General features: G+C 33.9%; 1 protein-coding gene across 4 annotated transcripts; it reads left to right on the top strand.

The window, feature by feature from the left end:
- Positions 1-1,325: 1,325 nt before the first annotated feature.
- LOC147293305 (uncharacterized) lies at positions 1,326-7,043 on the top strand. 4 transcript variants are annotated; one of them, XM_086233905.1, is made up of 7 exons: positions 1,326-1,626; positions 2,253-2,324; positions 2,435-2,496; positions 4,584-4,731; positions 4,807-4,884; positions 5,411-5,506; positions 6,435-7,043. In XM_086233905.1, exons 1-7 carry the CDS (start codon positions 1,372-1,374, stop codon positions 6,438-6,440), a joined length of 717 nt encoding a protein of 238 aa, XP_086090031.1. In that variant the 5' UTR covers positions 1,326-1,371; the 3' UTR covers positions 6,441-7,043. The 4 variants fall into 4 exon arrangements, with proteins under 4 accessions (XP_086090031.1, XP_086090032.1, XP_086090029.1 ...); XM_086233906.1 differs by having other exon boundaries at positions 5,417-5,506; XM_086233903.1 differs by lacking the exon at positions 6,435-7,043 and adding an exon at positions 6,000-6,376.
- The last annotated feature ends 7,967 nt before the right edge of the window (positions 7,044-15,010 follow it).

Here is a 15,010-nt window from a genome sequence, read left to right on the forward strand (position 1 = left end):
ACCCCCTCCCCACCTCTCCTCTCTCCGGCACACACCCATCCCCGAGCAGCCTACCACCACCCCACCCTCTCTTCTTTTTCTTCCCCCTACCCCGACCACCTCCCTTCCTCCAGCAAGCTCACTGTCGCGCGCTGGAGAAGAAACCTTAAAAAAAAAAAAAATTGGATCGGGTTCGGTGGACTAGTGCCGAACCCGATGGTTTCGTTCGGTAGGTACCCACCGAACAATCCTATTCTATTCGGCGGGTACCTGTCGAACGAAACCACCGGGTTCGGCACTGGTCCGCCGAACCCGCTGCAATTTTTTTTTTTTTTAATTTGTTTGGCTGTCTGCTTGGGTGAGAGGAGAGAGGGAAGGAGAGAGAGAGAGAGAGAGAGAGAGAGAGAGAGAGAGAGAGAGAGAGAGAGAGAGAGGAGAAAGGGAGGAGCCGAGGAGGGGCTGCCGGGCTGGTTATGGTGGCTGTTTTGGGTGGTGCTGCGCGCGGTGGTGGTGCTGCGAGGAAGGTGCTGGTGGTGCTGGTGCGAGGAAGGTGGTGATCGGGCGGAGGGAAAAAAAACAGAGCAAGGGGGTGTGTACGGGGGGGAGATGGGGATGGGGGTGTGTGGGTGAGGGAAGGGCCAAATGGTCTTTTCTCTTGAATTTTTCTTTTTTTTTCAGAAAGGGTGTGCAAAAAGAAATTTAAGAGTGTGTAAATAGCAGCCCTCAATTTAAAACATATGTAAATGTCATAAAATGACTAAAACCGTAGTGGAGAACCGCACCGCACCTTGAATGGTCTGACTTGGTTTGGTTTTTTTTACTCCCTTCACGGTTTTAAACACCAAACTGCACCGCGTATAAATGTCCGGCACGGCGCCCGATTCTGGGGGAGAACGGAACCGAACCGCACTGCGCCCACCCCTACTTATTTTAGTTTAAAAGAAACGAAGTTATTAAAGTAGGTAATGAGATGTGTTAGCTTATTAAAGTAGGTAATGAGAGGTGTTAGCCTAACATATTATTGAGTTTGGAAGTCATGCGTGATATCAAGACTCAAGATCGATCATACATTCCTGGCCAAAAAAAAGATAGATCATACATTCCATATTAGTACTACTCCCCAGTTCCCACCCTGAGCTCCTTCCCAGACAAATCCAACTAGAAGGATTTTTATGTTGCAGAAAGTTGTAATTTCGATAAAATATTGGGGGCATATTGGTACATAAAAATGAAAACAGGCTTTGTTTCGTAAATTCCGCCATGAGGCCCATGACAAAGCTCCCACCTTTTTATAACACACCCACTCACGCGCGCGCTCTCTCTCTCTCTCTCTCTCTCTTGTGCTTTATTTAGAGAGAGAAACGCAAACAGTGGTCAGCAGACTGTGCGACAATGGTGGACGAGTTCATGGTGTGCGTGGACCGAATCATAGCCTCGACTTGTTTTGACTCAGTCAATGGTGAGAAACCACACACTACAAGTACTGAGTCAGGCATAACTGATGAGAATGTTGCTTTGAAAAAGAAGAATGGTGGAGAAGGGTGTTCTTCAAATAAGGCAACAGAGGCTGTGGAGTGTAGGATATGTCAGGAAGAAGATGAAGTCTATGCAATGGAGGTTCCTTGTGCCTGTAATGGCACTCTCAAGGTCTTTCTCTTTTCCCTTATGGGTTTTTTCTTACAAATTTTTAACTTTCTATTGTTTAGTGTTCCATATTGATGTGGGGGTTTTTTTTTTTTAATTATCTTTTAAAATTTTTTTAATGTTGTTCCTGGGCTTTGGATTTGTTTTGAGTTAGTGGGTGGTTGGGTTTGGCAGGTGAGGTTTTGGTGTTATGATTATTTATTGTGTCTTTTGGTGTGTTTTTGCTGTGTATTTGACTGACACTCTCTCACACCTCATATGGTTCTTTATTGTGTACTTACAAGAAATAAAGGGGTCGTCCTTTTTAGACCTGCAATATCTTGTGTTTTCTGGGTTATTGTTTGGACTGCATTTTTGTTCACCATACCATGATACTATAGTTTTTTTTTTTTTTTCTGGAAAAATGGGTTTTGTTCTTTATCTTTTTGTGGTTTCATCCTTTCCTCTTCATCTGTAGTTGCATCTCATATCTTCAATTTTGCATAAATATTGTTGTGGAGTGTGGAATTACATCAGAATTGTCAACTGCATCATTTATGAATTGATATGAATACTGCATATCAATTGCCTTCTTTATCAGTTCTTATTTTGCAAGTTTTCTGCTGAATCCATTCCACCTTGGCATGTAGTTTGCTCATAGGAAGTGTATACAGAGATGGTGTAATAAAAAAGGTGATATAACCTGTGAAATTTGCAACCAGGTTGGTGTTATTTACCTAAACTATGCTGGTAATTCATTTTGTGCTTATCGTGGAAGTAAGAGCATGCCTAATTGTTAGAATAACTCAAGTGCCTTTGTACACTATAATAGGTTTTTTCACCAAACTATTCCCTTCCACCGAGGAGCAATGATGTCATGGCAATTGATATCAGGTAACTTCAAGACTTCATCACTTGGATATGATAACCACTTTTGAGTTCTATGAATAATATTAACTTTGTATTTCTTATCTAAATATAATATTCTCATGATATGGAACCCTGCTAGTGTCCTTTCACAAAAAATAACGGGGACTTGGTTATGTTCTTTACCATTCTTTTTAAAATCCTAAATTGTCCTAGATCTCTTGGAATCTAAATCCAGAAGATGCTAACACATTGTAGAGACTGAGTGCTTTAGTGGTGTTGGACTTATGTTCACTGCTTATGCTTTGATATGGATCTTCTTTAAAATGCAAAATGCCTTGGAAAATTTAGAAATCATGTCCAATATCCAATGCAGGAGGAGTTGGCTGAAGGTCAAATTTAAGTGTTGTAAATAAAGTTGGATGGACTGGTGCAGTGCTCTGTCTTTAGTCCTTACTTTGCATTTTCCCCATAAAAGATTTGTATAAGAAATATCAGATTAGTCATGTTGGCAGTTAAATTGTGAACAAATTTTACAAATTGCATACTCTTCAATTTTTCTCCAATACTGTTATACAAATTGTATTTTCTGAAAATTTCCTAATAAACACTTGATCATTCTCACTGTGTATTTGCCTTTTCTTGGTGGTTCAATTTATTCTTTTTTTTTTTTATGAGATATTTAAGTATAGAATTTCATGCTGCCTGCCTTATAAAAGCATGAGTAGGATATGCTTAGGATTAACTTTGTCAAATTGGTTTCTGCAATTGAGAATAACAATTTCCCTCTGCCTTTCACTTACTTTTCACTTTGTTCCTAGTGATGTCAGCCGTAGATAAGTTGCACGATCCTTCATGTTCATTTAGCACTTTATAATGTGACTGGCCCATTTTTCTACTTGATTCAAAGAGCGGACAAACCAATGTGGATAATTAGATTGGTCTAAGTCTTTGTCTTTGCATCTACAGCAAGACACTAAATATTTTCTACTTAATTCATACTTAAATGAGCAGATGGCAGTAACAAGTCCTATACTTATCTGATTTATTATGAAAAGGGAATCTTGATATTCCTCTTGCGTTTGCTACATATACAAATGACATCAAAGACTGTCTCTTGTAAAAGTAAAATCATGGAAATCCTTTGTGGATACAGGCATGTTCATGTGCCATGGACAATATGGATGGCGGGATTGGTCTTTGTCATTCATAAATGATAAATGTGACACTGCATTTATAGTGCCAACACATATTTTCTTGTCATTAGACTGATTTTTAATTTGATATATTAGAGTAAATTTCAAAGGCGTTCACAAATTTTCTTCTGAATTTTCTATCCGCAAACATCATAGGAAATCCTGAATAGATATGGCCAGGGCATGCAAATGAATTTTTGTTAGAGGCCTACTTTGGTTGAAATTATTTGACTATCATGTAACTCTTAATATGAATTTTTTAATAATTATTCTCCCTAATGATTCCAAAACATTATTTGTGTCCCTATGGAATCCAGTTTTGAGAGTTAGTGTAACTAAAATCATTTCATGGGTAGTATTTATCAGTGCACAAAAAAGGGTGTCAATTAAGTAGTTGAATAGTATCAACCTTGCTCTTACAAACTTATCAGTAAGGATTTTTGTGGTGCTGTTGTTAGAGTGTTGTCAGCGGTAAGTTATTGGAGAATAGTGTGGTTGTACTACAGGTTGAGGTGTTCATGTTGTAATATCACTTATCCCATCTTATAATATTGTTTAATATTAATTCTAATGTATGCAGTGAACATAATTTTTTAACTGTTGCCATAGTTAGTTTCTCCCTTCATTGCATGCATAGATTGCTTGCGTGTGTCACTCACCAACACCGCATCTTTGTGCTCATTCATTTGATTTTGAATCTTGAAACAAAGAAACTTTTGGTCATTGTAGTTGATTTAATCGACCAATTGTTCAAATTTCTGTAGTGGAAACTGTTAATCATGTGATAATTATTGTTGTAAGGTCTTTGAGATTCCCCTTAAAAAATGCTTATTGATGGGGATCTTAATTTCTTCTGTATTGACAATGTTTTTTTCAACTTCACAAGTAATTTATGTGATAATCTCCTTTGATGATCAGGCAAGCATGGGGGTCGCATATCGACCTCCGTGGATCTCATTTTATAGCTATAGCTGCTGCTGAGCGTCAGTTTCTGCAATCAGAGTACGAGGAATATGCTGATGCTAATACTAGGAGCATTGCCTGTCTGTGCTCTGTTGCCATCATAGTAAGCAGACAAACACAATTTGAAAATCATTGTTTATAGCCTTTAGAAGCTAATATACTTTGTTCATTTGTGAAGTTGCTCATTCTTTTGTTTATTCGGCAAGCCTTGGTGGTTGCAAGATATTCTGGGATGGAATCATCAACATTTTTCAATGTAAGTCTGAATTATTTAATAAGATTGTTCATGGAAGCTGCCATGAACATCATTTGATATTACATGGACAAAGCAGGTGGAACTAGAATTCAAAAGTAAGGGAGCTCAAAATAGAGGTGATAAAAGAAAATAAAACAGACGTAAAATACAAATTTTTTGTAGGTAATATGGTAATTTTTAATAAAATTTTGCCTTATTTGAGAAGTAAAAGCTAGTCAAAGAAAATAATTTCAAAACCCGGGTATGCTATAAATAATTATATAGAGCCTTATTTTATAATTTTCCTTGTAGTTTCCTGCCCTGTGGACTCAGGGGATTGCATTTCCAACAGCCTATGCCTTTGTAATTGTAACCTCAAATAAGTTATACAGTATAGCTAGTGTCTGTAGTGTGGCTGCCTCCTTGGGAAATATGAATTGGCAAGTTCATATGATATAGGCATTACTTGGAGCTCTGTGTATACCTCCTTTTTATGGGGATTTTTAATGTGTTTCTTTTGAATTGACATTGATGTTCTTGATATCAGTTTCAGGTTTCACTTCTTCAAATTGTGGGTTTTCTCTTACCGTGCTATTTGATGGCCCGCTCATGGTATATCATACAAAGCCGAAGGAGGAGACAGGTATAACTTCACATCTTGTTGTTATACACTGATGAATAATTCACTTAAAGAATGAGGGTACCCTTACTTTCAATTCTTTCTCTATTTCCTGGTGTGAGGGAGACTCTGGCATTACTGAATGCACATATTAATTGCATTTAAGCACTATTGCATGAATTAAAATGAAATTTTATCTGTGGAAATAATTACCATATTTATGCACTTACCTAATTAGAAAAATCCTGGAAATACTTTAGGAATATAAGAGAAGTTTAGTTGCTTGTTACTAGAGATGCATGTCAAATTATATAACCAGAAGGGGAAAATATAGTAGTCAATTAATTGTGGTCTACTTTGGAATTATAATTAGGTTTAGGACATAAACATGGTCATTAGTTTGTAAATGCATAGGATAATTCAAAACACCACAAATTTTAATGTTTCTATGAGATCACTTAGTTAAAATTTATCTTATATATTTCTTTGCCCATCAATAATTTGTTGTAATCAACAGAACTCTGGAATGTAAACTACCACAAATTATATATATTCATGCATTAAATATGGTTTCTAGAAGGCCTGAGCATTAGGTTTCCACAGTGCAGGTATACACTTCAGGTTCCCTGATAATATTTTTAGTGTAAGACTTGGGTGGATAAACATATAATAGTGAGTGCAATTTGTTGAGAGTGGCAGAAATTCATTTTTTGCCACTTGGAATTGTTCTTTGTTCTTATTTATTGGTGTCTGATGTTGGTACTTGCATACTTCCAAGTTTCTGAATATATTCCAACAAGATGTTTTTTGAGATGATTTGAAATCTTGTTTTGAGAATCTTCATATTTTCATATTATTTTCAACGTCTAATGAAAATTTTCTGTTTCTTTTTTTTTTTTTTTTAGATTTTCATTTATTTGCCTCATGGTTGCTTTACTGTTTATCTTTTTAGGGTTAAGAGACCATTAATGGAAATCTCTTCAGCATTTTTCATGGCAAAGGTTGAGGACCGACCCTCTGTTTATGTTCATTCCCAGGCAGGCTATTTTTGTATACTAGATTTCTCCCAAGTTGTTTTCAAGTCAAAAGATGCCAAAAGTGGCAAAAATTACAAAATTTTATTTCTTGAAGCTTCTTCAGTCATGCCAAAACCAAAAGAACCTGTTAGTAGCTTTTCCTTAGGCTACCCAATAACTCAAAAGTAAATGTAAATGTGGACTTTGAGTTCAAAAGGGTTCTTTTTTCTGTTTTTTGGGTTACTTTTATTTAACTTGTATTGTTAGATTCCACAATGCTACAAGGCTTTTGTAGGCAAATTAATAGTGTAGATGACAAAGTGCATCAACAAATGATTCACCGACTCCGGAAAATTGACTTTCTGGCATACTCCTTATGCAAAGGAAAATAGACATTGAAGTTGAATTGTGAGAGCTCAAACTTGGCTTCTTGAGAAGCTTGCTCACCTATATTGTTCAAGTAAATGAAGCCTAACCTGGCCCAAAAAAAAAAGGTAAATGAAGCACAACCTGAATTTGTTTAGCAAACCAAGTTCATTGTCATCCTAGGCTTTCAGCTCCACCATCTTCATATGAGAAATTAAGAATTGTGTCCCTGTTGATTGTTGGTAAATCTGGTTTAGAACGTTGATTGCCTCCAGTCTTTGATAGTCCAACTTCTTGCAGTAGCTTCTTGTATTCTTTTTGTTTTTCATAGTCTTGGTTTTGGGCTTTTCTAGCAAAGAAAGAAAACACTTCAAGCCTGAGTCCATTGATAATATACCAAACAGTGATTTGTGAAGATTTACAGGCTAGTTAGGGGAAGTTGAGAATTGGATTTCTGCTTTCAGCATATTGCTTTTATGGGGTTTTATGGACACCCAAATATTACTTTTAATAATTTTTTTTGTTATATCGGAGGAAATCGAACTCTAGATCTAGCTTAATTCTAATTCTTACGGTCTTACCCCACTCATTCTCACCACTAGGGCTAACCCCAAGGGTCCCAAGGGCTTAATATTACTTTTAATATTTGAACACCCAAGTTCTTTGCAATTTAAGACTTTTGAAATTTTGTTTGAACACCCAACTAAATTGACAAATGTATCTAAACTTGTCAGTCTATTCTTAAAAAAAGCGTATCTTTTGGCTCAAGCTAAGGAATAGGGACCCTGGCATCGGGTTTACGTTCGGGCATGGGACATTGAGTCTAAAACTTGGGACTTGGAATTTGGTATTTTGAGAGTGTTCAATACAATTTTATTGAAGACACTACAAAATATATAGATCCCAAGTTTTTGGTCTAGGTTTAGATGAAGTTTCTTTGTTAGGAATTTTGAAATAACACCTATTTAGGCGGAATTTTTCTAATCTTCAAACACTACTAGAGTTTAGAAAATTGCATCATTTGTTCTCACCTTGATAACCAAATCTTAAATCAAAGTACTTCATCCAAACACACGCTAAAGGGTAAAACTGACAAAATTAAAGCTATATGGATCTTAGTGGAAATCGCGCCCAATTATAGGGACTATTTTCGTACGCTTACAAGGAGCATTGGAACTCTCTATGTCGTTGTTGATTAGTAACACTGGCAAAGTTGTTAAAGTTTTATCATTATAGAGTTTGAAAAAAAAAATAAATAAATAACCTAACATTACTAAGGAAAAAGAAAGTTGTTAATGACCATTTGGTGTATTTTTTAAAAAAAAAAAAATATATATATATATATATATCCTTAATTCAAATCTAATAAATAAAAGTTGATTAATAAAAAAAGAAAGAATTATTATTTTATGGTATATGAAAAGTTTCTTCAACAAAGACATAGGAGTAAAGCTAGATTGACAGAAAATAACTAAATAAAAAGTATTTTCTATTTTAATGGAAACCCTTTATCATAAAAATACTATTTAAAAATAAAAAATTTCAAAGATCTTCCGACAAATTAGCATGAACGTAATCTTGCTGGCAATCTTGTCATGAGAGAAAAGATAGGTGCATAATTTTTCTTGTACGAATTTAAGTAATGATTCCCATCCCATTTCTGTATAGATGGATAGGTATGTTTTTCTGTTTGAATAATTAGAAAAAATGTTAAAAAATAGGGATATGGGTGAAGATTCCTTATCACCCAATTCACCATCATTAAGAAAATGGAAAAGAATGAATGGGTTAGGTTGTTTTCTTTGGGAAAAGCTTCTTGTGCCTTGAGTCCTTGACAATGATTTTTCACCTTCAAGAAGCTTAGCCTTTTTGAACTCTCCAAGAGAGATGTTGACCCCATCAACCTTTGACATTATTAACCAACCCCATTAAATTATGCGATGTGGTTTGCTCATTTTTTTAAATAAAAAATTCTGGGAATTGGCTCGTGAAGGTTTTGCATTAATTAAATGTAACTAATTTTATAATTAATTGAAAGGGTGTTCATGGTTGCTTAAAACTGAGAAAAGAAAACAAAAATTAAGAAAGATAATTTAGAGAGTGGAATTTTATTGCTAAGTGTGTTCAACTTTTGTTGTAGAGTTGACATTGTTAAACAACCAAAATGGAATTTGGAATGTGAAATTTACTGGAAAAGAAGAGGGGAATGGAAGGCAATGAAAGAATGGTATTAAATTACCTGTTGTTGTTTTTTAGACAAAATTAGATGCTAATTGGAGCCACTTAAATTTATTATTGCCTACTAATCTATTCTTTGACCTAATTTATGGAACTGACATGTTATTATCAAGATTTCCTTTTTCACTCTCAAATATTAGCATGGAACAACAGTTTTGGCCACCAATTACAAACAAACATAAAGAAACACTAACAAAAAAAATGAGAAAAAAAATCACAAATAATTTTGCTTGGGTCAAATACAATGCTCATTGCAAGATCCACATGAATCAACTGGCAATTAATTTTCGGTGGGGATGAACTATTGATATTAGCGTTTGCAAAAATAAAAAATCAAAGGGCAGATAGACTTTTAACTATCGAACACATTAGATGGGGGTATGAAACAACCTAATAATGGTTTTATATGATTATGATACGTGGAATTTATAGGTGGTTTAGATAGAGATAGATGCATGTGACATCCCTTGGAAAAGTGGGTAGTCAAAGTTTATGATGAATTCAAACAAAAAATCATAATACTATTATGATTTGTTAATATGATGAAACAAGAGCCCCATTAATTAATTAATTAGTTTAACTCTTTAAGAACTTTCCTGCTATAGAATTGGCAGTCAAGATGACCAATAATTATCACCAAACACACTACCCAATCCCATTAATGCCATTAACCGTCGAGTCCGGGTGTGATCTTTTGATAGTTACTGTTTGATGTGTTTATATCTAAAATTACATTATTTTAAACTTCTATTTAATTATCTTTTTAATATAATCTTAAATAATAAGCTTAATCATAAAATGCTTAATTTTTAAATCTCAAAAATCATGTTTGTAATGGATATATCATATATGTGCAAAATCAACACAAATAAAAAGATCAACAAAGAATCATATTTCCTAGTTGTCACTATAATTGAAATCAAGGTGTTATGATTTGATTTCAATCTGGAGTTACTTGCTTCTTAGTTATGAAGAATAAAGATGGAGAAGAGCTAATAATAAACATTGCTAATTTGCGATTTTAAAAAGGCTAAAAAGCCACACATGAATTATATATAAGGTAACAATCTGATTTTTCTGGGTTTTCCCCACAAAGAGGAGGTGGGGTCATGCATGATGAGTATGTTTGGTTATTATTATTTGATATTGGGCGATGTTTAAATGTTTAATTATTATTTTAGTTTTGTATAATTAATCAATGACTATAAATAAATCTTATAGATCGAGCATGCAAACTTCAAGATTTGATGTCTTTTTCATCCCACTGTATAATAAGATGAAAAAGTCCATGTTTTATGCCACAATTCCCGGTGACAATTTCGAGTGAAAGTCTTAAAATTTAAGACTGATTAACTAGGCAACTACCCACCTCAAAATTTAAGAAGGGTCCTTCAGTCAGAAATTTAAGAAGGTTCACCCATTTTGATCCCTAAAGTATAAATTTTGTAATCATTTAATTTGTGCATGCCGACAGAAATATCGTAACTAATATTCAATTTTTATATAAATTTTCTGCCAAAAATGAGCTTAAAGATGGGACACTTGAAGACCCTATTCTTCTTTGTAGCCAATAATAATAACACTTGTTGGTATATATATATATCAAGTAGACGCACAGCTATTGTAATATCATATTTTTGTCCTTATCTATTAGCTATATATGGATTCAATTTGTCACCACTCACCCTATTTCTTTAGTAGTAGTAGTGGGAAATGTGTCCTTCGAATGTGAAAGCATTCTTTAAGCTTGGGGCTGAAGTCGTCCTGCACTGCTGACTCAGCTACTTCTCTGAGTTCTCTCTCTCTCTGACTCACGAGTCACGAGTCACGAGTCACGACTCAGAACTCACACAGGCAGCAGCAAGCTATGGGCAGAGACAAAAGGCGAAACCGTGGGTCCCACCGATGACAAATTCCCTCCCTCTTGGACTTTCTGCGCGAACGGCTACGGTCCTAGTAGTACCCTTGTTGTGGGCCCCACGCTTCTAAAAGGCAAAAGAAACTCTTACACGACGCCGTACTCCCACTCTCGCTTTGAAGAGTTCAATGACCCTACGGACCGTTGGATTTACGACAAGTGTCAGACCCCGCCACGTGGTCACGCGTCTAGCGAAGGCCTGGGGACCGCAACAGCAAAGGGACCCACTTGCGAAAACCGGCCACCTGAATGCAGAAAACTGCTCTCTGACAATGATTTCCCGCTAAAACAGACAAAACAGTTTTTGAAAAGAAAAAAATTGAAAAAGGAAAGAAAAGTACAAAAACGAAACAAAGTAAGTGGAAAATGGAGAATTTGGTTGCAGGTTAACCCGTGAATGGCTCCTTTTAAAACAAAAACTTCAAAAAGGACCGGGAATACCAAATTTGTCACATCCAGGGTAGAAATAAAAGAAGGGAAATCTATGAAACACGTCTTCTACAGTTCTACGTTCATGTATGGATTTTGTGCAGCTTAAATAAAAAAGAGGAATGCTAAATAGAGTATTAAAGCCTCAATTATGTCCTTTGTTGAAGACAATATGGTTGTAAAAAGGAATCATCGCTTCCGAGGGTAAAATAATAAAATAATACTATTAGTAACTGAGTGTTAAAAAACTCATATCAAGAGAGAGTTCAAAATTCAACTCATAGGTGGACCTGAATTTGTAAGAGATTAATATGACCTTGTTGCATACTTTATAAATTATTATTTAATACTACAAGAAATAGAAGAAAGTTAACATCGTTTCTTTGAACCAACTAGCTATTTTTCTCAAATTAATTTGTTAGAAGAAAAAACATCTTATCTTTAAAAGGTAATATAATTTAATTTTGTTTTTTAAGTAACATAATAGTATTCTACTTCCCAGCTATTTTGTATGAATTCTGCTACATAAAAGAAATTACAAATTGGATCAAAACATGAAACAGGATTTGTAATGAAAAATTTGGAGAAACTCTTTGGTAATTTGTTATCATACTAAACTTTATATTAAAGTTCATTTAAAAGATAATTGAAACTTTATGCACATTTCAACTTTGACTTCTTTTCAAGCCATAGAATGATAGAACCATAATTAAAGTTTAACATAACAAGCAAAGAAAAGTAAAATTAAACAAATTAAAGTCTATAATTGAAGCTATAGTTTGAAATTGCAGTTTTAAGCAAAACCCTAATTTTAGAGAAAAAAAAAAAGAAATAATTAGATCTCATCCTTTAGTTCGTAAGTTTTTAGACTAAAATCGAGTTTCGAACCAAACCAAACCAAATCGACTAGATCAGTTTGGTTTGATTTTTTTTTTTTTTTTTCGGTTATCAAACCGAACCAAACTGAAATGAGTTGTTCGATATTAGTTTTCAATATTGAAATTTTCGGTTTTAACCGAACCACCACTTTTAATATATATTAATTGTTTTATATATGATTTTGATACCTATTATAGAGAAAACTAAATTCTCTATTATAGTTTATATATGTTTGTATATGTTTATTATAGTTTATATTGTTTATATAGTATATACTATATAAGACTATAAAGTATATATACTAGTATATGAAATATAATAGTATATAAGACTCTTTTTATAGTATATACAAACTATGAATTATAGTCTTATATATAAAATTTACTTTATAGTATAGTTTATAGGTTTAGTCTATAATTCATAGTTTGTATATACTATACAATATAACTATATTACTAGGGTATATATATATATATATTAAAACAATTATAGTTAAAAGTATATAGTATAGGGTATAGAGTATACTAATATAAGGTATAGAGTATAATAGTATAGGTAATGAGTATAGAGTATACTAGTATAGGGTCTCGACCAGTTCATACTAATATAGAGTATAATAGTATAGGTAAGGGGTATAGAGTATACTAATATAGGATGCCCAAAATATAATAGTATAGGTAATGGGTATAGAGTATACTAGTGTAGGGTACCCATTGGTCGCCAAGCCCACATTTGGGCCTTAGTCCTTTTGGGTCTCGACCTCGTGTTTGGGCCTCGCCCTGTCGATTAGGCCCTTCGAGTCTATATATGGATACGTCTTTAGTCTTTTAGGCATTCCTTAGCCTACATTGATCCAAACGTCATTCAAGTCTTGTCGTTTTCATTTCAACGATGCGTAATTCTGCTCGGTTGAAACAGGTATGAACAAAGTTGAAACAATAACACTTTGCTATAAGGACTTCATTGGGATATAATTAATAATTGCACCAAAACTCGAGACTATACATCAATAATTATATTAAAGGAGATTCAAAAGTTCTTAATTGATCTACTCAAAACTTGAGAAGCTACTGTTTCCTAGAAAAAATATCATGATCTATTAAGATATTCAATTTTTATACTAACTTTTTACAGGTTATCATCTACAATATATTTATCATCTACAACATGTATGTCGAGAAATGAATATAGTTGCATATGCTCTTACAATTTATGGTCATACAGTATCACATGCTCAAGTTTGATCTTCTAATTAGATCTTGCTGTATAGTTAGGATTAGTTTTTCATGTATATCAAATCAGTTTGTTCCATAAACATAATTATAATTAGGGGTGGGCATTTTAACCGTGCACCGCCAAACTGGCCGAATCGCACCGCCAAAAAATTGCGTTGACCAAAAAAAGTCAACACTGCCAAAAAAATCGAACCGCACCGGTTCTCTCCGGTTCCGGTTTCGGTTCTACACCTTATTTATCCACACCGAACCAAACCGCACCGCATACTTGCAAAAAATATATTTTTTTATATTTTTATACGATTATTATATACTTTTTATACACTTTTTGTACACATTTTTATACAGTTTAGACCATAAACCCTAAACCCTAATAAAATATTAGAATTAATATTAACGTAGCTATATTTTAGGGTTTAGACCCTAAAATATATTTTATATAACCCTATGACCTATTTTCTAGATATATAATATAATAATAAATTAATAATGTTTTAGTATATAATTTTAGTTATACCCATTACCCTATATAATAAAATTAGTATATTCTTTATATTCTATATAAAAAAAAATTAGTATATTATTTATAGTTTATACTCTATATATTAAAATTTTTAATTGTTTATAATTCTAGGGTATAATATATAGTTATATACTATATAAGTGTATAGGGTATATGCCATATAAGGTTTATAACTTGTAGTAACTAGTAAGTTAGTAACTTTGTTTTAAGCAGGTTCTTAACTTGTAGTTGTAGTCATTGGTTGTATACTTGTATAATTGATTTTGTTTTTAACTTTTAAGTTTTAAGTACTAAGCAGGTTAAGCAAAGTTTAATGTGTGAGTCTTTTTGGTTAAGTTCATTGAATTAACTTGTAAATTTGTTTTTTTGTTGCCAAAACTTGTTAATTAGGATGAGTTTGCATCATTAAATAATTGGGCTTAGGCTTAAAAAAATAAATGTGAGGCCAAAAGTGCGAATCTGAATAATAGCTCATTAGGCCCAGAACTGTGGTGGAAAACCGCACCGCACCTTGAATGGTTTGGTTTGGTTTGGTTTTTTATTTCTTTTACGGTTTTAAGCACCGAACCGCACTGTGTATTAATGTCCGACGCGGCACACGATTTCGAGAAAAAAGTGAGTCGAACCGCACCGTACTCACCCCTAATTATAATATTTCTTTTGAAACAGACTTGTTTGTCTCTGTTATTGGGACGTGACATCACCTCTTTCTCATACTCTCTTTCTATGTGATGTCTCATCCCTTACGACGGGGATTGACTAAGTTATTTCCGTTTCTTTTTAGACATAAAGAAAACGCCTCCTAAAATCTTGAAAAAAGCCAAGCCAGGCCTAAATAGTCAGAAAAGAGAGTCATTCAACCATGGTTAGAATAATGACTTCAACTTCAGTTAGATTAACCACTTTTCTCTCCCTCTCTGTCTG

Source organism: Dryas octopetala, chromosome 2, assembly GCF_963921425.1.
Source record: "Dryas octopetala chromosome 2, drDryOcto1.1, whole genome shotgun sequence".
NCBI classification, from domain to species: Eukaryota; Viridiplantae; Streptophyta; class Magnoliopsida; order Rosales; family Rosaceae; genus Dryas; species Dryas octopetala.

Bases quoted from the DNA above. Each gene is read 5' to 3' on its own strand.
- LOC147293305 (XM_086233903.1), top strand. From the start codon at position 1,372: ATGGTGGACGAGTTCATGGTGTGCGTGGACCGAATCATAGCCTCGACT. The intron at 1,627-2,252 runs GTCTTTCTCTTT...CTTGGCATGTAG, and splicing joins CCTGTAATGGCACTCTCAAG to TTTGCTCATAGGAAGTGTAT. The intron at 4,732-4,806 runs GTAAGCAGACAA...TCATTTGTGAAG, and splicing joins TGTGCTCTGTTGCCATCATA to TTGCTCATTCTTTTGTTTAT.